Source organism: Rana temporaria, chromosome 2 (assembly GCF_905171775.1).
Source record: "Rana temporaria chromosome 2, aRanTem1.1, whole genome shotgun sequence".
Lineage (NCBI taxonomy): Eukaryota > Metazoa > Chordata > Amphibia > Anura > Ranidae > Rana > Rana temporaria.
This window is the reverse complement of record NC_053490.1, coordinates 79,428,350-79,455,398: the sequence shown is the minus strand read 5'-3', so window position 1 is coordinate 79,455,398 and position 27,049 is coordinate 79,428,350. Positions and strand designations below refer to the sequence as shown.

At 43.8% G+C, this 27,049-nt stretch overlaps 1 protein-coding gene across 1 annotated transcript in view; it reads left to right on the top strand.

The window, feature by feature from the left end:
* Positions 1-27,049, top strand: part of RXFP2 (relaxin family peptide receptor 2) — a 216,408-nt gene that overhangs the window by 144,262 nt on the left and 45,097 nt on the right. Inside the window, exons 7-9 of the mRNA XM_040340452.1 lie at positions 6,262-6,333; positions 15,645-15,716; positions 16,659-16,730. Of these exons, the coding sequence (XP_040196386.1) occupies positions 6,262-6,333; positions 15,645-15,716; positions 16,659-16,730 (216 nt within the window). The remainder of the gene's footprint in view (positions 1-6,261; positions 6,334-15,644; positions 15,717-16,658; positions 16,731-27,049) is intronic.

Sequence of the window (27,049 nt, the reverse complement as noted above, 5' to 3'; positions counted from 1 at the left end):
GACTGGTAAGCTGCAAAAAATGAAATTTTTGTTCTTGGGTTTAGATATCCTTTAACCACTTGACAATAGAAATGTGCAGATTAACATACTCGGCACAGTTGGGCTGATTTATTAAAGAATTTGAGAATCTTCACTCAATAACTTGTGTGTGAATATTGATCACATTCACGCTTATGCACACAGCTAGTTCTGAGACTGCACTGTCAGACACAGGTCTCAGACTCATCATAATCACGTGCAGGTTAGTGATTTATTTACAGTTAACAGGATGGCACTGCATACTTCCTGTTGTTCTCTCTTTGTATTTGCAACACACCGAGAACAGAAGAACAAAAATGCATTTTTATAAAAATGATGTCCATTTGTGAGCCTATACTAAAACACAAGCAGGATATGTATTAAAAGTACACAAAATAAGAGTCCTTGAAAGTCAATGTAAACATTATTTAGGTAGACACATTGTTATAGACCATAAAACCAAAATACCGCACTAACCCTTTGATAAGTGATTATCAATTACCCTAATGTATTACCATTATTTTTGGTGCAAATATAATACAAACCTATATTGTCAAATAATACAAGTCAAATACAAAATAAATAAAAAATGTGAAATTCAAAGTTTAAAATAAATCATAAGCTGGTGTTGGTGATCGTCATATGTTTCCAAAGATTAATGCATCGTACACACGGTCGGACTTTTGACCATGCAAAAGTCCACTGTGAGTCCGTCGGAAGGTTCTCTATCTAAGGTCCGTCAGACTTCAGAGAAAAAAAGTCTGATGGAGGCTACACATGACCATGTGTACGAGACATAACTTTTTCCCTTTGCCATAATATAAAGCCTCTTACCAAATAATCTTAACCCCTAGTGAAATGAGATCATCTGCATTTGTGTAACACAATAGGCTACTGCATAGGTGACAATGAGCAACCTCTGCAATGATCCCCAGATCCAAAAGTATTCATAGGGAGCTCAGCAGGAGTACTAAAGTGTCACAAACTATGGTGAACGAGAGTGAACCACAACTGCGGTTAGCAAAGATTTCAATGCACCTCTCTATGTTATATGAAATTTTAGTATTGGACCCCAGGCGTCACTCCAATCAGAGAAAAGGAGTTTGGGGGTTCACTACATCATCTCTCTCACATATAGGAATGCGTTGAGCTACTAAGGGTGGAGGTATTACAACATGCCTCCAACCCCTAGCGTTGAACGATTGTGATAAACGTGAATGAGCACAACTGCATTAAAGCGCATGCGTATATGGTAAATATAGTGCATATTTAGAAGATATTTAGAGTACCTACAGGTAAGCCTTATTATAGATTTGCTTGTAGGTACAAGTGGTGTAACTAGGTTTACAACCACTTTAAAGCTGAATTACGGGTATGAATATTTTTACTTATGTAGTCACTTTGGTCCAGCTTGGATCAATGTGAGAATATATTTGTGCCATACTTGTGAGATCCTTGTGTAAGCTTCAAATCACTGTAACAGGTACTGCTACTACAGTGCTCTCCACTAGCTTTCAGATCCTATGTTGAGCAGCTGATCTGCTGCTTTCTGAACACTGGAGATTGCTCACTCAGCATGGGCGCCATTCAGAGAATGGTGGAGATCAGAACATCACCTCCCTGTGTCTCTACTTCTTCCAATTGGAGAACGCTTTGGATTGATTGAAAAAAAATGCAAAGCATTCTTGTTGAGGGTTCCCATACAGGCAGATGACCTCCTGTGTTTAAAATGAGGTGGGGCAGCCACTTAGAATGCGGCCCAGAGACTAATGGAGATCACTATAATAGCAATGCTTACTACAGTGATTTCCGGGTTCTAGGAGACCCCACAGGTATTGTATATACACAGTTACAATGTTCCAAGCAGGTCCAATGTAACTATGTAAAACATCCATACTCGGAATTCATCTTTAATTGCTTTGCTTTAGATAAGCCTGTTGTTAGCAGAGGCAAATAGCTGAATCTCTCATTTCATACACAGCTGAATGAGTCGGAGGAGGAACAGCCCTCATCCACTCTGATGTATGGAGGTCCAGTTAGGCAGGGACTGTCCCCAAGAAAGTAGCTATTGCTCTGGAAAACTGTTGCCATTGGTAGACCCTGTATTGAATCGTCATTGATAAAATATGTTAAAAATCCCCTTCAGATCAACTTTTTTTATTGCAAATATTTCTGCTAACTTCACAGCAGATTCTGTTAGGCCTCGTACACACGATAGGTTAACCAGAGGACAACGGTCTGAAGGACCATTGTCATAGGTCTGTCACGCCTACACACCATAGGTTAAATAACCGATCATGTCAGAACGCGGTGACGTAAAACACAACGACGTGCTGAAAAAAACGAAGTTCAATGCTTCCAAGCATGCGTCGACTTGATTCTGAGCATGCGTGGATTTTTAACCGATGGTCGTGCCTACTAACGATCGGTTTTGACCTATCGGTTAGGAATCCATAGGTTAATTTTTAATGCAAGTTGGCTTTTTTTTAACCTATGGTTAAATAACCTATGGGGCCCACACACGATCGATTTTGACCGATGAAAAGGGACCGTTGTCCTCTGGTTAACCTATCGTGTGTATGAGGCCTTAGTTAGATATTGAACTTGCCCTTTAAGTGCACTTGTTGGATTGTTTCTGATTGAAAGCCGAGTGAAAGGATCTGTCTCACAATAATAGCATGATCAGACCTGGTGTTATATTAAGAAACCTAGCAATTCTTTCAAGGACATTTCATAGTATGCCATATTTCATATAACATGCTGGCTTTACTTGATCTCAAGCTTTGTGCATACTCCCAAGAGAGGCAGTGAGTAAAGTACAGGAGGATCAAGATCCTGAGAAATTCAGATTTTATACTAAGCATTGTAGCTGTGGCTACAGGGGAAAGAACTTTGAAAGTTTGGAAACTTAAAAAAAAAAATTTTTAATATCCAATTATAATGTGATTTGTGTAGCAGTTATATCAATTCCTTTAAATAAGAACATTTCCTGTAAAATTGCAAATTGTATTTTCATTAGCCCTAAACATTTAATTAGATGGCAGTGGTAATGTTAATTATTGCACATTACAGTCAGTTGATATCAGAACAGATTTCCCTCTACTTTTTCCTGTAACAACACAATATTTTTGTATTTCAAATCACCCTCTGTACCAGGGACAATGGTCATAGGACAAATAGTGAGGTTGAATCCCCCCAATGGGAACACACATTACAATAAAATCCTGATGGGAGTTCTAGCCCTTTTACAAAAAAAGGATGAGAGCTCTGAAGCATCTACAATTACTACTGATATTATACTGATGCTTAGTTCACTGAGTAAAAATCACAGAGCTAAATAATGTTGTACAGCAGGGGTGCCCAACCAGTGGCCCGCGGAGCCCTCTGATGTGGCCCGCGACCTCCTGATCTGGGATGGAATCGAATAGAAGACTGTTATTAAAGGTAAGTTTATTACTAAAATCACAGTGTATATATGGGCATGTCTGTTCTGCAGTGTTTACTGGGCTGCTTTTAAACTGATCTGCATAGACTTCTATTATCTGTGAGTTTTATGTGCTTTCTGAAAGTGCACCACACCTACAGGATATAATAGAAGTCTATGGCAAAGTGCAGCTAACCTGCAGGAAAGCCACAGGTGAACTGTGATGCACTCACAGTGCGGGTAAACAATGCATCGGTGTGAAAGCAGCCTTAGGCCCCTTTCACACAGTCAGTCCGACCCAATCGGACCCACCATTCACCTCTAAGGAGTGGCAGATGTAAATGGACTTGTGTCTGTTTACAAACGCCTACCTCCAATCCGATCCACAAAAAAAAAAGGGGGAGTAGAGTGAGCTGCCATTCATCCGCTCCGATAATTGTGGCCCGTGACTGGTTACCAAGTCGCTTATGTGGCCCTCACTCTTCAAAAGGTTGGGCACCCCTGTTGTACAGACTCCTGTTCTCTACATTCCTGCTTGTTTCTTTTTCCACACATTTATTAAGATGCAACACCAGACATCTGTTTAAAATTTAATACAGGAAGGTATGAAATAAACATGCTTGTGTTGGTTTACTATAAATGTACGTGTTCAGCCACAAAAGTATACAGACTTTGTTACAGATTTAATTGGAATTCTTATTCACTTTGCTTTGTGCCTCATGACAGAATATTAAGTATTATATTCAGACTGGCCTCTAGAGAGTGGTTACAAATACAATGTAGTGTCATCTTTCTTAGTCCTAGCACACATCTACTGCCAGCACTTCTGGCCCATTGCTGTCCACCATATTCTGCCCCCCACTTCCTCCATGAATGCATCAAGTGATTTACCAAGCCAACTTATATGTAGCTCTATTTTTGATAAGTGTCTTCTGTCCTCCAAACATAGCCCTTTCCCTCTTTCTGCCAGGCTACTTGCTTGTTTCAGAAGTGGCGTAACTGATTCTCTACCAGATAGCTGTGCAACTGCTGTAGTCGTCCTAATTGTTTGAAACCTATAGAAGGCTATCACGGTACATCTTAAAGACAAGATGGAGGCAGATACATATGGAAACTGACACTGCTGACCTTTCTTTCTGAAAATACTATTTCCCTTTCTGTCAAGCTGATCTAATACCTTTAGTACCTAGTAAGTCAAAGAGTAGGAACCTGCAGGCTTCTTCGAGGTCAGCATTATGAAGGGTGTTGAAGTCATAGACATTTAGGTAACCAGCATTTCCAAAAGATGGTCAGTATTAACAGCCAACATACTTTCTCAGTATAGGCTTTGTGTTAGCTGCCCCCCCCCCCTCACTTCATTTGGTGTTTTTTAAAAGGTATTGCATTTACTAACTGTAGTGCACATTGCACCATTGTGTAGTTTTCATATTGGAAGACAGAAATAAATAGAGATAAAAACTATCATTACATTTATAAATGTGCATGAATAAATTCCTGACATTTCACAGTGTTCTGCTTCCGCAATCTAAGCACTGATAGTGTGTTCTCTATAACGGTCGAGTTGTGGTGCGATTAGCTTAACTTACAGTCTCAGTAGCTTGGCAGACAGTGTCTGGAAATTACATCTTGTAGAACATAGGAAGGTTTAATCCAAAATCTTGTGCAGATCATAACAGATGAACATCAGATGTGCCAGTGTGTGTTCAGCTCAAGCAGAATACAGTACATGCAGTGAATGGAGGCAAAAGAGTGAAGAAAGGGTGGGATTAACTACATAGAGCATCTCCTAGCTATGGAGTGAACTAAAGACAAACTTATTTAAAGGCAGACAAATAGCAACGCATGTGTAACATGACATGCAGTGTACACAAACAGTATAATTTACAGAAAAACTGCATACTGTATGCTCATTAAAAAGCAATCCTACCCCCCCCCCTCGAAAAGAAGCTCCAGCCAAGCAACTGTGCATAGGCCTGAGACGAGCATCTTAAGAAGATGATATCACCATTCTACCCCAACCTGTCCAGCTGTCTCATACTCTTTCTGTCTTTAGGTAATCCCTGAAAATGCATCTCTTCAGGGAGGCCTACCACGCCTTCATGTAAAAGCTGAACATTTACCTAGCCCATCATCTCACCTCTAACCTCCCACAACCTTTTATCTTTTGTACCACTTGTCCTTCCCTCTTATATTGTAAGCTTCACAACTTCAAGCAGGGCTCTCCTAATTCTCTTGTATTGAATTGTAATGTAACTGTCTTTGTTTTCCAAGTCACCACTTGTCTCTGCCCCCTACCCACCTCTGAGCATCGTCCCTTGGTCCCACCTCCCATTCCTGCCCCTTTTAGATAATACAGAGCAAAGTATAATTTTGTGGTGCCAAGTAATTTGTATGGAATTTGTTAAGAATAACTGTAGGAAAGCTGTAAAATAGAGCCCCCAGAAACAATAGACCCCCTGCAACAAAATACCTCCCACCAGTAACAATAGCTCCAGCCCAGCAAAAATAGACCTCCCAGTGGACAGCAACTATAGACCCTCCAGCAGTGAGCTTAAATAGACCACTCCCTCAAAACAGTAAATTACTCCCAGCAGCACACGATAATTTTTTTAAATCCAACAACCATGCCATGTGCATGGAAAGAATGATGATCTCTTTATGTGCAGTGTGTGCATAATATAAACGGTTTAAAACAGTTCATATATAGCACATTAATGATTGAAACATTGGTATTGTATTGCAGTTGCAATAAATGCATGTAATTCTATTTACAGGTGCCATATGTGTCAACGTATTGTTTAATTATTGTATATTTTTAGAATCTTGGATGAAAACCCCATAGTAAAAGTTAGCCAGGAGCTCTTCACTGGGCTACAGTCATTGTTTTTCTTGTAAGTAAACCAAAATGCTTGACATCTGTATATATTTTTAATTTCTTGAACTAGATTTTAACCAGACTTAATATGTAATTATGTTATTAATGCTGTCTTTATGTTAAAGGAGGGGGTGTTGCATGTGTGCATATTCAGTGTCCATATGTATGTATATACAGACAGTATCCATGTCTATTTAGTTCCGTGAAATATACTCTGTTTTGAACAATTGGGAACCGCTTTGCCAAGTGGTCACATGCAGGCTGGGGGCTTTATAAAGGTAAGCTTGTAGATGGCATTTGTTCCTGAAGATGGCAGTTTCCCCCTTTTTAAAAGTTTTTGGATTACAGAATTCAAAATAATAATACATTAATTTGAAATAATTTTAAGGATTCTTTCACATGGCTGTACAATAGGGTGTATGGCTGTACGGAGTAAAATACGCTTGTTGCTGTGGTGCCCCGGTTGCCAAAGCTACAGCATAACTTTGCCCATTTACGTGAATTACAGAATTTTCTCTGTGCAGCTATAAGCATGGAACTGCCAGCATGTGTGTTTGCACGCACATGGGCATTTTTTTCAAAATGTTAAATTTTTCAATTTATAGACTACATCTATGCACAAGCATATGAACACGTGAATTAGGCATGTGTTGTTGTGCACAGCATATATTGTAATACGTGTCAAATTAATCATAGGGTTTTTGTAAATCGAACTGACACATAGTGACACTGCTAAAGTTGGCCTGGGCATCAGGCTTCAATAAATCAGAGACATGAAAGAGTTAAACAAAAGGATAGTGTACACAAATTGTAATCATATTCATGATATATTAGTCCTGTATTTTTTTTTTCCATTTCCCCTCCCATACTGTGTTTTTATTTCCCTCAACTCTATTAAAGCGGGAGTTCACCCATAAAAAAATGTTTACCCTTAGATTTATGCTCATTTTGTCTAGGAGAATCGGCTAGTTGTTTTCAAATCGAAGCTGTACTTACCGTTGTAGAGGGCGATCTTCACCGCCACTTCCGGGTATGGTCTTCGGGACTAGGCGTTCCTATTTTGATTGACAGTCTTCCGACAGGCTTCCGACGGTCGCATCCATCGTGTCACGAGTAGCCGAAAGAAGCCGAACGTCGGTGCGGCTCTATACTGCGCCTGCACACAGACGTTCGGCTACTTGTGGAAAATCGTGACGCGATAGATGCGACCGTCGGAAGCCTGTCGGAACACTGTCAATCAAAATAGGAACGCCCAGTCCCGCAGCCCATACCCGGAAGCGGCGGAGAAGATCGCTCTCTACAACGGTAAGTACAGCTTCGATTTTAAAACAACTAGCCGATTCCCTTAGACAAAATGAGCAGGAATCTAAGGTTAAAAAATGTTATTTCCGGGTGAACCTCCACTTTAAGAAATCTTAAAGATGTGTTTGTTAGGCACTGAATATAATTGTATTGACACGTGCCATGTAGTTTTAGGTGTACACAGATAGTGGTGCAAACAAGTGTATATACAGTTTTGTTCAACATTATTCAACCCCCCAATGCTGTAAAGGTTTTTAGGGAATTTAGTGTACATTTGTAATTGTATTCAGAATGAAATCCTACAAGGATATATCGGCCGATATTTGGCCGTTTTGGAGAAATCGGCATCGGTCGTTTTTTTTCCAAATTAGGCCGATTTTTTTTTTTTTTTTTTTCCGGCTCCGGAGCTAGGCCTGTAGGAGCTTAGTACAGTTACCGGCCCGCGCTGCATTCTGGGATTTGTAGGCAGAGGCAGGGCGCGCAGCATGTCAGGGGACGTTTTTTTTCCCCAGAGTGGAGGATGTCGGCAGCGGCCGCCGCCGATAGGCTGTTACAGGCCCGATCTGCCTTCTGGGGATTGTAGGCAGAGGCGGGGCAGCACGTCGGGGCCAGGGACATTAAAAAACGTTCTTGTGCTGGGAATGGGAGATGGAATGGAGCCTGGAGCGCTCCGCTGGTGGCAGTGAATGACATTGGGCTGTACTGGTGGGCACTGATGAGGTAATGCACTGATGACTTGGTAATGCACTGATGACATGGTAATTCACTGATGACATGGTAATGCACTGATGACATGGTAATGCACTGATGAGGAGATGCACTGGTGGGCACTGATGAGGAGATGCACTGGTGGGCACTGATGAGGAGATGCACTGGTGGGCACTGATGAGGAGATGCACTGGTGGGCACTGATGAGGTGATGCACTGGTGGGCACTGATGAGGTGATGCGCTGGTGAGATGCACTGATGAGGTGATGCGCTGGTGAGATGCACTGGTGAGATGTGCTGGTGAGATGCACTGGTGGGCACTGATGAGGTGATGCACTGGTGGGCACTGATGAGGTGATGCACTGGTGGGCACTGATGAGGTGATGCACTGGTGGGCACTGATGGGATGCACTGGTGCATTGGTGGGCACTGATGAGGTGGCACTGGTGGGCACTGATAGACACCAATGAGGTGGCCCTGATGGACACTGATAGGCTTCACTGGTGGGCACTGATGGGCTGCACTGATGTGGCACTGACAGGCTGCACTCCACCCTAAACAATTATCTCCTCTCCACCCTAGGTTTTTGGAGATGAGGGGAAAAAAATAATAAAAAAAAAAAATATCGGCCTAAAATATCGGCCGGAAAAATCGGCAACACATATCGGCCATCGGCCGCCCCAATTTCCAAATATCGGCATCGGCATCGGCCAGAGAAAAACCCATATCGGTCTACATCTAGTACTAAGATTGAATGTCACTTGGGGGTTGAATAAAACTGATAATGATGTGAGCACAGAAAAGACATTTGTGGTTATTTCATTATAAATGTTATGTTATATTTGTCTGACCTACACATGTCTCTTTGATTTAATTGTAAGCAGGATGACTGAATGATCAAAATCAATGTCAAACTGGCCAAAAAAAAACTATTTCAGTGGGGGGTTGAATAATTTTGAATACAACTGTATACAGTACTAGCCTCATTTTTTTGAGAAATAAAAGAAAAAAAGGTCTTTGGGTATATGGTATATGTATGTATATATATATATATATATATATATATATATATATATATATATATATACACACACTGCTCAAAAAAATTAAAGGAACACTTTGAAAACATATCAGATCTCAACAGGTAAAAATCTCATGCTGGATATCTATACTGATATGGACTGGGTAATGTGTTAGGAATGAAAGGATAGCACATCATTTGATGGAAATGAAATCTATCCGCCTACAGAGGGCTGAATTCGAAGACACCCTGAAAATCAAAGTGAAAAAATTATGCAGCAAGCTAGTCCATTTTGCTGAAATTTCATTGCAACAACTCAAAATGGTCCTCAATAGTGTGTATGGCCCCAAGTGCGTGTATGCATGCCTGACAACATCAAGGCATGCTCCTAATGAGACGACGGAAGGTGTCCTGGGGTATTTCCTCCCAGATCTGGACCAGAGCATCACTGAGTTCTTGAACAGACTGAGGTGCAACCTGGCGGCACCGTATGGACCGAAACATAATGTCCCAGAGGTGTTCTTTTGGATTTAGGTCAGGTGAGCGTGGGGGCCATTCAATTTCTTCATCCTCCAGGAACTGGCTGCATGCTCTCGCCACATGAGGCCGGGCATTGTCGTGCACCAGGAGGAACCCAGGACCCACTGCACCAGCGTAGGGTCTGACAATGGGTCCAAGGATTTCATCCCGATACCTAGTGCCATTGTGTAGCCTGTAGAGGTCTGTGCGTCCCTCCATGGATATGCCTCCCCAGACCATCACTGACCCACCACCAAACCGGTCATGCTGAACAATGTTACAGGCAGCATAACGCTTTCCACGGCTTCTCCAGACCCTTTAGGTCTGTCACATATGCTCAGGATGAACCTGCTCTCATCTGTGAAAAGCATGGGGCACCAGTGGCGGACCTGCTAATTCTGGTGTTTAATGTAAAATGCCAATCGCGCTCCATAGTGTCTGGCAGTGAGCACAGAGCATACTAGAGGATGTCGGGCCCTCAGGCCACCCCCATCAAGTCTGTTTCTGATTGTTTGGTCAGAGACATTCAAACCAGTGGCCTGCTGGAGGTCATTTTGTAGGGCTCTGGCAGTGCTCATCCTGTTCCTCCTTGCACAAAGGAGCAGATACCAGTCCTGCTGATGGGTTAAGGACCTTTTACGGCTCTGTCCAGCTCTCCTAGAGTAACTGCCTGTCTCCTAAAAAATCTCCTCCATGCTCTTGAGACTGTGCTGGGAGACACGGCAAACATTCTGGCAATGACACATATTGATGTGCCGTCCTGGAGGAGTTGGACTGCCTGTGCAAACTTTATAGGGTCCAAGTATTGCCTCGTGGTACAAGTAGTGAAAAACTGTCAGGAAAGATGAGTAGGGGGGAAAAATGTCAGACACCTCCACCTGAAAAAACATTCCTGTTTTGGAGGTTGTCTCATTGTTGCCCATCTAGTGCACCTGTTGTTAATTTCAATTAACAGCAAAGCGGCTGAAACTGATTAACAACCCACTCTGTATAACCCCCTCCTCCTCTGCTTTTTAACTGACCAGATCAATATCCCAGGAGTTCTGATTCAAAAGTGTACCTTTTTTTGAGCAGTGTATATAGGTATATGTAGCAAGAATTGTTGTGTGGAGGGGTATAGAGTTTACTAAGAGGGGGTGGCATGACTCGACATTGTGGTTTCACTGGGCTGCAGATTGCTGTTATGGCCTAAAGCTTAGGAGTTGAGCTGTTGGGTTTAGCAGCACAGGGACCCACTGCTGTCTTTTGGGCAAGGTAATGCGATTGTAGCTATTTTTTAAAATATCACCTAGGACCTGGGCTGGACTTAGCATTGGGCTTGACTGGGCTCAAGCCCATGGGCCCCCGCCCAATAGGGGGCCCCGCCCATTTCCGTAAAAAAAAAATCAATAATATGCCAGTCATTTAATTTTTCATTTAAAGTGTGTTGAGTGGTCTAGCATTTTTACCTATTCTAGGGACATTGATCATTTTTGTCTTCCGTCCAAGTTGACAAACTATCTTTCTTTTATTATTACCATTGTGAAGCTATTTTTGCAATATTATGCCCGGTGTCTGTCCTTTTGCTGGATGTGGCATATTACTTTGGCTCCAATTGCTGGAATTGCCCTTTGAATACATTGCACTCTGACTTGTGTCAGTGCTTTTTTGTGCCCGTGCGCAGTATACATCATGTCCTTTGGGACAATGCTATGTTTACTATTGATGACTACGCGTCATCATTATGCAACGCGGTCGCAATGACGTTCTTACGCCCGGTCATTCTTCTGCACATGTGCGGGCATCCGAATTACACTATTTATAGCTGCGGCAACTACCAATGAACAGACGTGACGGCTCATACAACGGAAGCTCTTTCTTTTTCAGGCTCTTTGTGGTGATATTGGGTTTTTTATCCCCATACACACATTCATTTTATGCTGTTTTGCTTTCCTAGGCATACCCCTTTGAAGTGGGAGAATACATAGCTTGGCCCAGATTCTCAAAGGCGTTACGACGGCGCAACACCATTTGCGCCGTCGTAACACCTCATCTGGCCCCGGGTATCTATGCGACTGATTCTCAGAATCAGTTGCGCATAGGTACCCATTAGATCTGACATGCGTAAGGCTCTTACGCTGTCAGATCTTAAAAGTAATTTTTTTTCCCGCCGCTAGGTGTCGCATCGTCGCTTTTCCCCGTCGTCTATGCAAATGAGGTAAGTACGGCGATTCCCGAACATACGCGAGGTCGACGCAGCGAATTAACGTCGTTTGCGTAGCGTACCCGACGCGTAAGGTTGCCCCTGCTAATTAGCAGGCGCAACCAATGTTAACGATGGCCGTCGTTCCCGCGTCGAATTCAATAAAAATTACGTCGTTTGCGTAAGATGTCCGTGAATGGCGCTGGACGCCATTTACGTATACATCTAGGCAAATGACGTCGGGGCGACGTCATTTAGCGCAATGCACGTCGGGTAATTTACCCGACGGAGCATGCGCAGTACGCTCGGCGCGGGAGCGCGCCTAATTTAAATGGTGCCCGCCCCATTTGAATTGCGCGGGCTTGCGACAAGCAATCTAACGCTACACCGCCGCAAGTTTACAGGTAAGTGTTCTGAGAATCAGGATGTAAACCTGTAGACCTGCGGCGGTGTAACGTAGATCTCATATATTCCGCTGCCCAGGAGCAGCGCGAATGTATGAGAATCTGGGCCCTTGTGTATGTATCATTTTGTTCTATTTAAAGTAATGTATAGAAGGTAGGGCCCGAAAGTGACTCAAGCCCAGGGGCCCCCACCACCCTAAGTCCTGCCCTGCCCATTAGGACTCAAGTGAATACCGGATTCCACATTGTAAAGTAAATCCTTTTCCTGCATGATGGTAGCTCAAGCAGAGTAGTGTCTGTCTCCTTACTTTGTCAAAAGTTCTTAGTCTTTCATAGGTTTCAAGGAATGGAGTAGGAGGACACTGCAGTTAACACTCCAGACAAGCACCTGGTGCATCTATAGACAATGGGCCAAATCCTCAGCCAGGCGGCGTAACTTAACTTTCAGCAGTTAAGTTACACTGACTTAAAGTTTTTACCTAAGTGCCTGATCCTCAAAGCACTTACGTAAAAATTTCAAGCAGTGTAAGTTAAGTGCCGCCGTCGTAAGGCGTTCCTCCTCTCCGGGGGGCGTTTACAATTTAAATGAGGCGCGCTCCCGCGCCGGCCGTACTGCGCATGCGTGTGACGTCATTTTCCCGACGTGCATCGCGCGAACGTAATTGACGCCGGGCGGCTTTGTGGATTGCGACGGGACACTAAAGTTACGACGGGTGAAAAAAAGACGCGCCGGGAAAACAAATAATTATAAAAAAAAATGACAGCGTCGCTCGGCATGCATTCCTGAGGGAGAACTCCATGCCAATTTTCAATGAAAAAAACGGCATGGGTTCCCCCTCAGGAGCATACCAGGCCCTTAGGTCTGTTATGGGTTGTAAGGAGAACCCCCTCCGCCGCAAAATTGACGTAGGGGGTCCCCCTACAATCCATACCAGACCCGTATCCAAAGCACGCTACCCGGCCAGCCAGGAAGGGAGTGGGGACGAGCGAGCGCCCCCCCCTCCTGAGCCGTGCCAGGCCGCATGCCCTCAACATGGGGGGGTTGGGTGCTCTGGGGCAGGGGGGCGCACTGCGGGCCCCCCCACCCCAGAGCACCCTGTCCCCATGTTGATGAGGACAGGACCTCTTCCCGACAACCCTTGCCATTGGTTGTCGGGGTCTGCGGGCGGAGGCTTATCGGAATCTGGGAGTCCCCTTTAATAAGGGGGCCCCCAGATACCGGCCCCCCACCCTAAGTGAATGGATATGGGGTACATCGTACCCCTATCCATTCACCTGTAGGCAAAAAGTAAAAGTTAATAAACACACAACACAAGGCTTTTTAAAATATTTTATTATTCTGCTCCGGACGCCCCCCCTGTCTTCGTTATTAGCTCAATTACCAGGGGGGGCTTCTTCTTCCACTCTCCGGGGGTCTTCTCCGCTCTCCGGGGGTGTTCCGCTCTCCGGGGGGGGCTTCTCCGGACTCCGGGGGGCTTCTTCCATCTTCTCCCCTCTTCCGCTCTTGACTCGGCGAACCCCGGTTCTTCTGCAGCTCTCCGGTGCCTTCTTCTTCAGCGCTGGCTGCCTGCTATGTTTGTGTGTTAGCTCGATTTCAAACAGGCAGCCGGCGCGGTCTTCTGTGGCGTCAGGGTCTTCTGGTCTTCTCCCCTCTTCCGATGTTGCCTCGTCGCCTGTTGTCGCTGTAATGATGGAAGCGCGCCTTGCATCACATTTATATAGGCATCACCGTCCCATCATGCTCCGGTAGGTACCCACGTGGTGGGTGCACGTGGGTAGGCACCCACCACGTGGGTACCTGCCGGAGCATGATGGGACGGCGATGCCTATATAAATGTGATGCAAGGCGCGCTTCCATCATTACAGCGACAACAGGCGACGAGGCAACATAGGAAGAACAGAAGACCAGAAGACCCTGACGTCACAGAAGACCGCGCCGGCTGCCTGTTTGAAATCGAGCTAACACACAAACATAGCAGGCAGCCAGCGCTGAAGAAGAAGGCACCGGACAGCTGCAGAAGAACCGGGGTTCGCCGAGTCAAGAGCGGAAGAGGGGAGAAGATGGAAGAAGCCCCCCGGAGTCCGGAGAAGCCCCCCCCGGAGAGCGGAACACCCCCGGAGAGCGGAGAAGACCCCCGGAGAGTGGAAGAAGAAGCCCCCCCTGGTAATTGAGCTAATAACGAAGACAGGGGGGGCGTCCGGAGCAGAATAATAAAATATTTTAAAAAGCCTTGTGTTGTGTGTTTATTAACTTTTACTTTTTGCCTACAGGTGAATGGATAGGGGTACGATGTACCCCATATCCATTCACTTAGGGTGGGGGGCCGGTATCTGGGGGCCCCCTTATTAAAGGGGACTCCCAGATTCCGATAAGCCTCCGCCCGCAGACCCCGACAACCAATGGCAAGGGTTGTCGGGAAGAGGTCCTGTCCTCATCAACATGGGGACAGGGTGCTCTGGGGTGGGGGGGCCCGCAGTGCGCCCCCCTGCCCCAGAGCACCCAACCCCCCCATGTTGAGGGCATGCGGCCTGGCACGGCTCAGGAGGGGGGGGGGCGCTCGCTCGTCCCCACTCCCTTCCTGGCTGGCCGGGTAGCGTGCTTTGGATACGGGTCTGGTATGGATTGTAGGGGGACCCCCTACGTCAATTTTGCGGCGGAGGGGGGTCTCCTTACAACCCATAACAGACCTAAGGGCCTGGTATGCTCCTGAGGGGGAACCCATGCCGTTTTTTTCATTGAAAATTGGCATGGAGTTCTCCCTCGGGAATGCATACCAAATGCCGTCGCTTGAATGGGCCTTTACAAGGTGTGACTAACTTTACACCTTGTAAAAGCAGCCCTAGTTTTACACCAGGCAAACTAACACTTACGGCGAAAAAACTAGGTACAAAAGCTTTGAGGATCGCCCTAAGTGCTAATTTGCATACTAACAGAGGCATTTCGACTCGAAATGCCCCCAGTGGCGGATGCGGTACTGCATCCTAAGATCCGGCAGTGTAAGTCCCTTACAGATGTCGGATCTTCTGCCTAACTTAGGAAAACTGCTTCTGAGGATCAGTTCCAAAGTTAGAACCAGAGATACGACGGCTTACGCCGGAGTATCTCTTTTGTGGATTTGCCCCAATGTTCTTTCTATCAGAATATTTTATGCTATTGCTATTGGAAATAATAACTTGCTTGTTTTATTTAGGTCAATGATAAACAACTCACTGGAAGTTCTTCCGGAAAAGCTTTGTACCCAGATGCCATTCATTAATTGGATGTAAGTTATTTGACAATTCAGCATTAGGGTGGCAGAGCAAATCACTGTGCAGGTTTCCCTTGCTACTTAGTTACCACTTAGTTTTGTATCTACTTCACTGCACCATTAAACTCATCTGTGCAGTGCAACTGACATGGCTATTTAAAGTCCATCTTTTCAAATAGCATTCAGCTATGCCTATAGGTCACCTCCTGAACCATGCATCGATGAAGCCATGTTAGTTTATTAGCACCTCACACCAGCAGAGGCACACATGTGGCCAAATTTACATTTTTCATTGAACAGGTATGACAAAACTCTTCTAAAAAATGTATCAGACCAAAATGGAGCAAATAAGAGAAGTTAGTGTTATTTTTAGGCTTTACAAACACATTAAACACATCAGCTTGCTGCAGATGTGAGAAAAGATTAACTTGAACTCAATGCCACTGTTTAAGATAGTTTGGCAGCCATGAATCATCCACTGTTATTCCCTTGGTCTGTGTCACTGCTTAAAAATATGACTCCATGAATCACCTTTGTTATTTTCCGAAATACTTGTCTATTTTGATGTTTGGTCCTAGTCTTTTAGAATTGATGAATGTGCACAGTAAGACATGCACTATAACTATCAGTGCCAAGTACATAGCATCAATAAAAATATAGCCCCAAAAGTTAGTGGTATAAAAAAAATTGTGTTCCTAAATGTTCCTGCTTAAAAACGATTCTCCACTGTTAAGAAGACAATTTTGCACATAAGAAAAATAAGGAAAGTTCAGTCACCCATTGAGCACATCTATACATTGTTTCTCTTCAACGTTTGCATAATCTGGAACTTTAACTTGGTCCCAAAACTTTGGATCAAAAAAATTACTCCTATATTTATTGATGTGTGTGTGCGTATATGTTTCATTAACAAATTTTATAAAAAAAATTGCTTATTTATTGATTTTGTTTTTGTAGGGATTTTGAAGGAAATAATATCAGAGGACTGAGTAATTCCAGTTTTGTAACCTGTGATGAGCTTACTGTTCTGTAAGTTTTTTTGTTTTGTTTTTGTATTCATGTGTATTATTTTATTTTCCTATTTCACTGCTAACCTCTGAACCCTAGGCTGCAGAAAGTTTCCGATCGCTTCTGTGCACAAGCTCGGAGGGATACGGCGCTGTAATTTTTTTCATAAATTTTTTTTACACTGCCCCTTTAATTTTTATTAATTTTTTTAGCACTTTTATTGCTGCTACAAGGAATGTAAACATCCCTTGTGACAGCAATCCATCGTTTTCACCTAAAAGCATTCAAAACGCCAAGTTTGGCTGCTTTGAATACTGCATTTTTTTTTAAATCTGGTGCCTTTAAGACTCCAGTAAACCGGAAGTGATGTCATGAAATCGCTTCCGGGTTACTAGATCTGAGACCCGATCAAAGCCAATTCTGGCTTTGTTCAGGTCTCTGGCCAGCCGGCAGATGTGCTGGTAACTGGGATCTTCCGGTGAGACGGGAATGCTCGGGCTGCATCAGTTGTTATCACAAGAAAAAACTGTCAGCTCTATAAAACGGTGCTGGGGTGACGCCTGCAGCTGTAGGCATCACTCCGGTACAACCACTTGAAGCAGAAGGACGCATATATGAGTTATGTTGGGGTTAAATGTATAAAACTACCCAAAAAAAACTTGCACTGTTTTAACACCACAAACTAAATATAAAATACCAAATGTAATAAAAAAAAAGGCAGCTCCCCTAAAATGAAACTGAAGTTCTGCTGTAAGAAACTATGTTCAGAAGTCTCTTATGCAACAAAATGCCCCTACCTGCCTGTTCGCTGTCTTTATCAGTGCTGTAAACTGAGCTGTGCATGCCAGTTACCCTTGCAGAAATAGAATTGTATATCCCTTCACTGTGTGCATCAATATAAATATACAGCCCTGTAGACTAGGATGGGAAGTATATCCCCTGCCCATCCTCCTCCTCCTCTACTAGGGATTGGCCGAACACCACCTGGTTCGGTTCGCACCAGAACATGTGAACATGTGAACCTTGGTAAATTCTATGTGACACAAACATGAAAAATTAAGTTATTGCCATAAAAAGTGTATGGGGACCTGGGTACTGCTGTATCACTGCAAAAAGGGTTTTAAAACTACAGTTTTTTCAGGAGCAGTGATTTTATTAATGCTTAAAATTAATCAATAAAAATGAAATATTCCTTTAAGTATCGTGCCTGGGATTCTCCTTAGTCTGCCTGTAAAGTGATGCATCTGTGCAATGTGTAGAACAGTGCCGCAGCAAAATTACATTTCTAAAAGAAAATAATTCATTTAACCACTTCAGCCCCAGAAGGATTTGCCCCCTTTACCTGGCAATTGCGCAGTTGTACGATGCTGTACCCAAACAAAATTTACATCCATTTTTCCCACAAATAGAGCTTTCTTTTGGTGGTATTTGATCATCTCTGCGTTTTTTTTTGCACTATATACAAAAAAACACAGATTTTTCTTCTAAAGTACATATCCAAAAAAATGTATAAAAAAAACAAATTTATTCATCAGTTTAGATGCAAAAAGAGACGGTATGTGGCGCATGATCCAATAAAGCATACAACACTACAATGAGGTATATAAAATAATCTAATGATCCAATCAAGTCCATATATAGAAACTAATGTCCATGAAAGTCCTGAATGATAATAGTATAGATGGCTGTAGGGGACACTTAGCGGCAGCAGCTGAAGCAGAAGCAAACCTCTGTTTTAATAAAAAATATATATATATAAAATGGATACACACATAAAAAGTGCCTACTCACAAACGGAGGTAGAAAACAGACAATGAACCGAAATGGTGGGATGCAGGTGACAGGTGGTCGGGTGCATGCCTGGAGTCACTGTGGTGGCATCAACTTTCAGGTTCCTTGTCCCGGGCAGCAGCTGGCTGATTGTGTACACATCCAAGGATAGGAGCTCCAGAAAGGACACGGAGAATCGGCGTGCGCTCCACCATGGAGCGCAGCGTCCCGCCGTCGTACCGGAAGTGACGTGGGGATCCCATTGGCCGGCTTGTCCCTTTTTTTCTTTGATTCATCAGTTTAGACCAATTTATATTCTTTTACATACTTTTGGTAAAAAATGTTTTGCAATAGGTGTATATTGATTGGTTTGCACAAAAGTTATCACATCTACAAAGTACAGGATAGATTTAGGGACTTTTATTTTTCTTTATTGTTTTTACTGGTTCAATTGTTAGCAGGACTGCGACATTGCGGCAGACAAATCTGACCCAAAATGACACTTTTTGGGGACCAGTGACATTATTACATTAATCAGTGCTATAAAAATGCATTGATCAATGTAAAAATTACACTGGATGGGAAGGGGTTAACACTAGGGGGCAAGCAAGGGTTTAAGTGTGTTCCCTGGATGTGTTCTAACTGTAGGGGGATAGGCTGACTGGGACATGACAGAGATCATTAAAAAAAAAGATACAGCTGTATAGTACAGACTGTGAAAGTAGGCAAAAACGTGACCATGCAGCGTAGTCTAACCTAATTTTTATGAAAATGTATAAAAGTAATACGGAATGACATCTGTGTGGATAATAAGTACCTTCCAATACAAAATAGCACAAATACACAGACATACAGTGATAAAAACAATCCCGGTGGTTAACCCGAAAGTAGGGGATTTCAATCATGCATCAAGTGATGAACAAAATGTGACATAATTACTGATATCCAATAGATTAATGACAGCTGTGTGCTGTAAAGACAGCGAGTCAATACAGAATAATCCAAATTAATTGCTGTAATGAGGAGGGATATCAGTGTAGTCACAGTGATTATAGAGCAGGTGTTTCCTGTAAAAATTAGATGTAAGACATATGTCTCTATTCCTACTAGTACGGACTGACTTAGATATAAAAATTGATAGTCAAGTGGTATACTTCAGATGTTTAGCAGGAATCACATAGAAATATTGTTCACAATCAAGATGTTCATTCTATATGTGAGATGATGAATAGAATGAGGAGATGGTAGAAGATTAATCTTCTGATACTTAAGGTGCTAAGTGGTGCTTGGACTGGTTAACGTCAACCTGTATTCATTGAGGATGAAAGATAAAGATGACGTAGGAAATAATATAAAAAATATACTTGTTGCATAGTAATTGATGAAGAAAAATTCTACCTCAGATGTAAAAGTATAGTGATTCCTCATGCATATCCTTCCTCAAACTTGAATCCTATTTTTTGGAAATAGAACATTTCTCTTCCAACAGATCTAAGGAACCTTAGTAAAGTATATCATACATGATAAGAGGAATGGAGGAGCTCAGCTATGAGGAAAGATTAGAAGAACTAAATGTATTCACTCTTGAGAAGAGGAGAATAAGGGGGGATATGATCAACATGTACAAATATATAAGAGGTCCATACAGTGAACTTGGTGTTGAGTTATTCACTTTACGGTCAACCCTGAGGACAAGGGGGCACTCTCTACGTCTAGAGGAAAAGAGATTTCATCTCCAAATACGGAAAGGTTTCTTCACAGTAAGAGCTGTGAAAATGTGGAACAGACTCCCTCCAGACGTCGTTCTGGCCAGCTCAGTAGACTGCTTTAAGAAAGGCCTGGATTCTTTCCTAAATGTACAGAATATAACTGAGTACTAACATTTATAGGTATAGTTGATCCAGGGTAAATCCGATTGCCTCTCGGGGGATCAGGAAGGATTTTTTTCCCCTGCTGCAGCAAATTGGATCATGCTCTGCTGTTTTTTTTGCCTTCCTCTGGATCAACTGTGGGTATGGAGTTGGGTGTATGGGATTGCATTGTGTTTTTTATTTTGTTTGTTAATTTATTTTGTTTTTTTATTTTTTTGTGGTTGAACTGGATGGACTTGTGTCTTTTTTCAACCTGACTAACTATGTAACTATGTAACTATGATAAGGGTGCAGACCCAATGACATAAACTTGCAATGCTGCAGTAATCAATCCCAGATATGGATAATCAAATTGCCTCAATGCTCTACCTTCTCCAGGTGGTTCCATTATCAAGTCCATCAGAAGCAAAATAAAGGTTGACAGTAGATAGCTAAATGAATGCCAAAGCAGTCCAGCTCCAACTCTGTTTTCTCCCCTTGTCCCAGCAGATATTCCACATGAATCGCTACTCAAGCCCTGTACACACGGCCGGGAATCTCGTCAGGAAAAAAACATTGGTTTTCCTGACGAGATTCCTTGCAAGCTTTCCTTGCTCGCCGAGTGTACACACGGGCCATTCAAAAGAACCGCCGTTCTTTTGAATGGCAAGAACGCAGTGACGTCATTGACTACGACGAGCATCCACTCGTCACATTCGATGCCATCGCCGCCATCTTGCTACACCCTACACTGCCCTTGTAAGCATATACTGTACACACGCTCGGTTTTCTCGGCAGGAAAACACTGCAGAGAATCCCGATGAGAAAATAGAGAGCAGGATCTCTATTTTTCTCATCGAGATTCCCGGCAGTTTTCCTATCAAGAAACCATACACACGCACAATTTTCTCGTCAAAAAGCTCTCCCAGCACCTTTTCGCAGAGAAAACCGTGCGTGTGTACGAGGCCTAACAGTAAAAAGCCGGCCGGCTGGCTATTCAGAAGACTGTTAGCGTGTATACATCGGCATACATGGGGACATCCAGGATACACTTCCGGGTGTGATGATGGCACTCCGTTGACGCTGGCATTTTTTTTGCCCACCAATCGGTGGACTTCTTCAGAACAAAGAGGGATTGATTGATCATTCCTTATGTACCCATTTGGTGTATATAATTAAGAAGGTCCCTCTAGTGTTGGAAAGACATCACTTCAATTTACTCAGACCGACGTACACCTACGGTGGTTTGCGCAGGAGAGCCGACCTGCCGCAGTATAATGAGGGCGGCTGGTTGGCAAGAGGTTAAACTTGCTCACGGCTGTAATGTTTTTCTGGCTCCTGGCAATATAGATGAAAAATCAAGGAAAAAAATTGGCGTGGGTTCCCCTCCTCTCGTCCATGCCAGGCCCTTTGGATCTGGTATGGATATTAGGGGAACTCCATGCCAAAATAAAAAAAAGAAATTGTCGTGGATTCCCCCCCAAAATCCATACCAGACCCTTATTTGAGCATGCAACTTGGAGGACAGGATAGAGGGCGAGCAAGCACCCCCTCCTCCTGAACCATACCAGGCCACATGCACAGCACCTTGTCCCCATGTTGATGGGGACAAGAGCCTCTTCCCGACAACCCAGGCCATTGGCTGTTGGGGTCTGTGGTTAGGGGGCTTATTAGATTCTTGAAGCCCCCTTTAAGCACCCAAATCCCGCCTACCCTCATGTGAATGGGTATCAGGTAAATTGTACCCCTACCCATTCACAAAAAGGTGTCAAAAGTAAAAACTACATCCATCTTCAATCACGTCGCCCGACGGACCCAAAAAGTAGAAAAAAACTAAAAAAACTCAGACTCCATGGGAGGCCTCCGGGTGACTTCTGTCTTTTGTCACATGACGCCACATGACATCAGAAGGGGCGGGGTCACTCGGTCACCTCACCAGGTGTCCCTGCCCTTGCCTATATAACAGCTATCACAGCCAAGAGACAGAAGTCGCTGGGAGGCCGCCCATTAAGGCGGAGCTTCTTCTTTTTGTCTATTTTTCACGTGATTGAAGATGGATGGACATCACAAGACACTTTTTTCTTTCTTAATAAAAGAATTGTCAAAAACTGTCGCTTGTGGTTTTTACTTTTTGACACTTTTTGGGGAGAATGGGTAGGGATATTTCTTCACATACAGGGGCTGGGATCTGGGGGGCCCCTTGTTAAAGGTGGCATCCAGATTCGATAAGCCCCCCACCCGCAGACCTCGACAACCAATGGCCAGGGTTATCGGGAAGAGGCTCAAGTCCCCATCAACATGGGGACAAGGTGCTTTGGGGGGGCACCCCTAAGCATCCTCCCCATGTTAAGGGCAAGCGGCCTGGTATGGATCAGGAGGGGAGGCGCTCGCTCATTCCGTGCTCTGTGTTCTGTGCCACCTGGACAGCTGCCTGAGTGGACGTGTGTCATATTGCCCGGGCTGCTATTCCGGAGTTTGGGCCTATCCCGGGCACATCTGAGGGCCTATCCAGAAGCAAGAGAGCAGTGCAGGGTTGGGATTGCGGCTTGCAGTCCAACCAGAAGTGCCGGTTCTGCCGGCCGGAGAACCTGTCATGGTCGGAGGTAGAGGGAAAGCTGTCGCCATTAAGGGACCAACCACCTTATTACCAGAGACCACAGTGAGTAGCTGAAGTACCAGAGCGGAATTCTCACCAACCAGGGACAGTGATAAATCGGGAAACTTCAGAAGGTATCAAGTCAGGGACCCAGCCAGTGGAGGTGATTCTTGCAGAGCAGCCTTGTGTGTCAAGCCAGGGACCGAGCAGGCCAATGGGGTGAAGCATAAGAAGTATATGGAGTGCCAAGCTAGGGACCCAGCAGAGAAACGGAGTGACGCTTGAAGAAAATACTACATTGAAGATTGGAGGAGCTCAAGGGATTCAGTGGCAGTGAATCATCTAGTCTAGTGAGAGAGACTGGGAGCTCAGTGGGTTGAATAACTACAAGAAGTGATTGTAGTGGAAGTGACAGAACTGTTTCACCTTGTGTTAGAAACTGTTAAAGGGTTTGTAAAGAAAATATATATTTTTTTTTAAATAACAAACATGTTATACTTACCTCCACTGTGAAGCTCGTTTTGCACAGAGTGGCCCCGATCCACGTCTTCTGGGGTCCCTCTGCTGCTGTCTCTGGTCCTCCCCAAAAGAACTCCACACATAGCCGCTCACTGTATCACTCGGCCCCGCCCCTCGAGGGCAGCGTCATTGAATGTGATTGACAACAGCGCCAGCCCATGGCTGCGCTGCTTTCAATCCATCCGCTCTAGCCAATCAACGGCCAGGCTGAGCGGCGAAGAGGATGTCGGGGGCGAGCGTGGGACTTTTGAGGGGTCAGGTAAGTATAACGGGGGGCCGGGGGGGGGTGGTATAGTTGGAAGTTTTTTCACCTTAATGCATAGAATGCATTAAGGTGAAAAAACTTTTACCTTTACAACCCCTTTAAAGACTGTTGCCATAGGAGACAGCATTCCTACACATGCAGATGTGGTGTCTTGCTGGATGCTTTTCCCTGCATGGCTGTCTACCTGTAGAAGTCTCTAGGTATGCCAAATTAGCATTGCAACTGCCTAAGGGTGTCCTGGTCCTAACCCTCTCTCCCAAGGTTCTGTTCAAGAGAAATAAAATCAATTTGCATTCAAGAAGTGTCTGGCGCTCATAAATCTACTTTACACTATACCCACTATGCCTTGCAACCAACTCTATATGGAAGGATATCAGCAGCTCATGGCTATGGAGGTTCTCATTAGACTAAAGGAGGCCTGGGATCGTGCTAAAGATGTACGTCCCATTTCTGGCTGCTGCAACGTTAGTTACATATCTATTTTTACTCAGGCAGCAGTCTTCCATCAGCATTAAACAATAAACATCCAGCACTGAGACTTATAGTCCGACTGCAGTACACTCAGTACACCAATCACTGTGAGTCAGCTATAAATTTGCAAAGTATACATTAATTATATTATTTTATTTTAATTAAACAATTTTTTTGTGAAAGGATTTCAAATGTATTTGTGTATAAATATGTAAAAGTTTCCTGAAATTATCAGAGCATAAAGTAATTAAAATGAATGTAACTGAGCGAATATAAATAAGCTGCAGCACACAGCTGTAAGGTTATGTACACAAAAAAATGTATGTGGCTTTCCAAATTTGAGTTAAAACTTATATGTTGTCTAAGACTATAACAGGCAAACAAACAAAGTCATGGAGATAAAAAAAAAAGCATGTCAAGAAAAAAGCCATACTTTTCCAGGTGTCAGGTCCAGATATGGTCTCTGCTGCCATCCTCCCGTACAATACATTAGCTTTCAGCACTGAATTGGCCATGATAATTTTGAGTTCAGTGATTATTCATAAAAGGAAGGAGCCAGTAAATTACATATATACCTGCTCCTTCCTCCACTCTCCATTCTGACAGATTCTGGGACAGGGGAGGGCGGAGGAGCCAAGAAGGGAACTGGAGGAGGACATGGGGAACCGGAGGAGCAAAGGGAGGAGCTCTTGGAGAAGGACACAGGGGGGGGGAAACCGGAGGAGGATCGGACTGGAGCACACAAAGAACACAGAGGAGGACATGGGACAGTCAGGGACTATCAGTGCAGCGGTGGGGGGAGGTACAATCACTGATCTCCCTGTGTGGTTTTTAATAAAGCAGCTGAAAACCGCAGGTGGGAGAGGAGGAGAAGCAGCTGTCAGATGCTTTATTGAAAGCCACACAGGGAGATCGGTACTTATAACTCCCCCTGCCACCGCCCCGTTTGTCCCTGACTGTCCAGTTATCGGGTCAAGCATTTGCACGAGTACAAGTACTTATGCAAGTGTTCAGTGTCGGCCACCGATACTGATACTAGTATCGGTATCGGTGCAACCCTGTCATCAGGTTTTTTATCAGGTTACCACAATTTCTTACATTCGTGCATTACCAATGCAAAAACAGATGCAAAAACTGACCATTTTTCTATAGAGATGCATTGATGCCTGTTTTTCATCCAATGGATGGAAGAAAAACGGACAAACATGTGTCAAAAGTCAAATCCAGCTGTTATGAATTTATGGGCAAATGCAGATGCAATCTTTAATAGTTTTCAACCATTCACCATTCCTTCTTTAGAAATGCAAAAACAGAAAAGCAAAATCTTTTGTCTTCAATAGTAGTTATCATAGAGCAAATGCTTCTAGGCTGCACAGCAAATTTGAAGTGCCTTACACATTTTGTCATGTTACAACGGAAAACATAAATGTACCGTTTTGGGATTTTATTTGATAGACCAACACAAAGTGGCACATCATTTTGAAGTAGAATGAAAATGATAAATGGTTTTTATATTTTTTTTACAAATAAATATCTGAAAAGTGTGGCTTGCATTTGTATTCAGCCCCCTTTACTCTGATACCCCTAACTAAAATCTAGTGGAACCAATTGCCTTTAGAAGTCACCTAATTAGTAAATAGAGTCAACCTGTGTGTAATTTAATCTTAAATCTTCAATACAGCTGTTCTGTGACGCCCTCAGAGGTTTGTTAGAAAACCTTAGTGAGCAGAAAGCATCATGAAGGCCAAGAAACACTCCAGACAGGTTAGAGATAAAGTTGTGGAGAAGTTTAAAGCAAGAAAAGGTTGTAAAAAATATCCCAAGCTTTGAACATCTAATGGAGCACTGTTCAATCCATCATCCTAAAATGAAAAGAGTATGGCACACTTGCAAACCTACCAACACATGGCCATTCACCTAAACTGACCGGCCCGACAAGGAGAGCATTAATCAGAGAAGCAACCAAGAGTTCCATAGTAATTCTGGAGGGTCAGCTCAGGTGGGAGAATCTGTCCACAGGACAACTATTAGTTGTGTACTCCACAAATCTGGCCTTTATGGAAGAGTAGCAAGAAGAAAACCATTGTTGAAAGAAAGCCACAAGAAGTCCCATTTGCAGTTTGCGAGAATCCATGTAAGAGACACAGCAAACATGTGGAAGTAGGTGCTCTGGTCAGACGAGACCAAAATGTAACTTTTTGGCCTAAAAGCAAAACGCTATGTGTGGCAGAAAACTGACACTGCACATCACCACCCCCAGAGTGAAACATGGTGGTGGAAGCATTATGTTGTGGGGATGCTTTTCTTCAGCAGGGACAGGGAAGCTGGTCAGGCCCCGTACACACCATAGAATCTATCCGCAGATAAATCCCATCGAATGGGTTTCAGCGGATAGATTCTATGGTGTGTACACTCCGGCGGATATTTATCCGCGGATAAATCTCCCCTGGGATGGATTTCCAGCAGATGAATATTTGCTGACATGCTCAACAAATCCATCTGCTGAAGTCCATCCCAACGGATGGATCCGCTCGTCTGTACAGACTCACCGGATCCATCCGTCCAAAGGGATTCCCCGCACGCGTCGTAATGATTTGACGCATGCGTAGAATTCCTTGTATGACAGCGTCGCGCCCGTCGCCGCGTCATAATCTGCTGAAATCCTCGAGAGGATTTATCCGCGGATACGGTCCGCTGGACCGTATCCGCGGATAAATCCTCTCGTGTGTATGGGGCCTCAGAGTTAATGGAAAGATGGATGTAGCCAAATACAGGGCTATCTTAGACTGGGATGTTGGTTCACCTTCCAGCAAGACAATGTTTATTGAGCTATGAAGAAGCACTAAGGCATAGTGCGAAATGTCAGCTT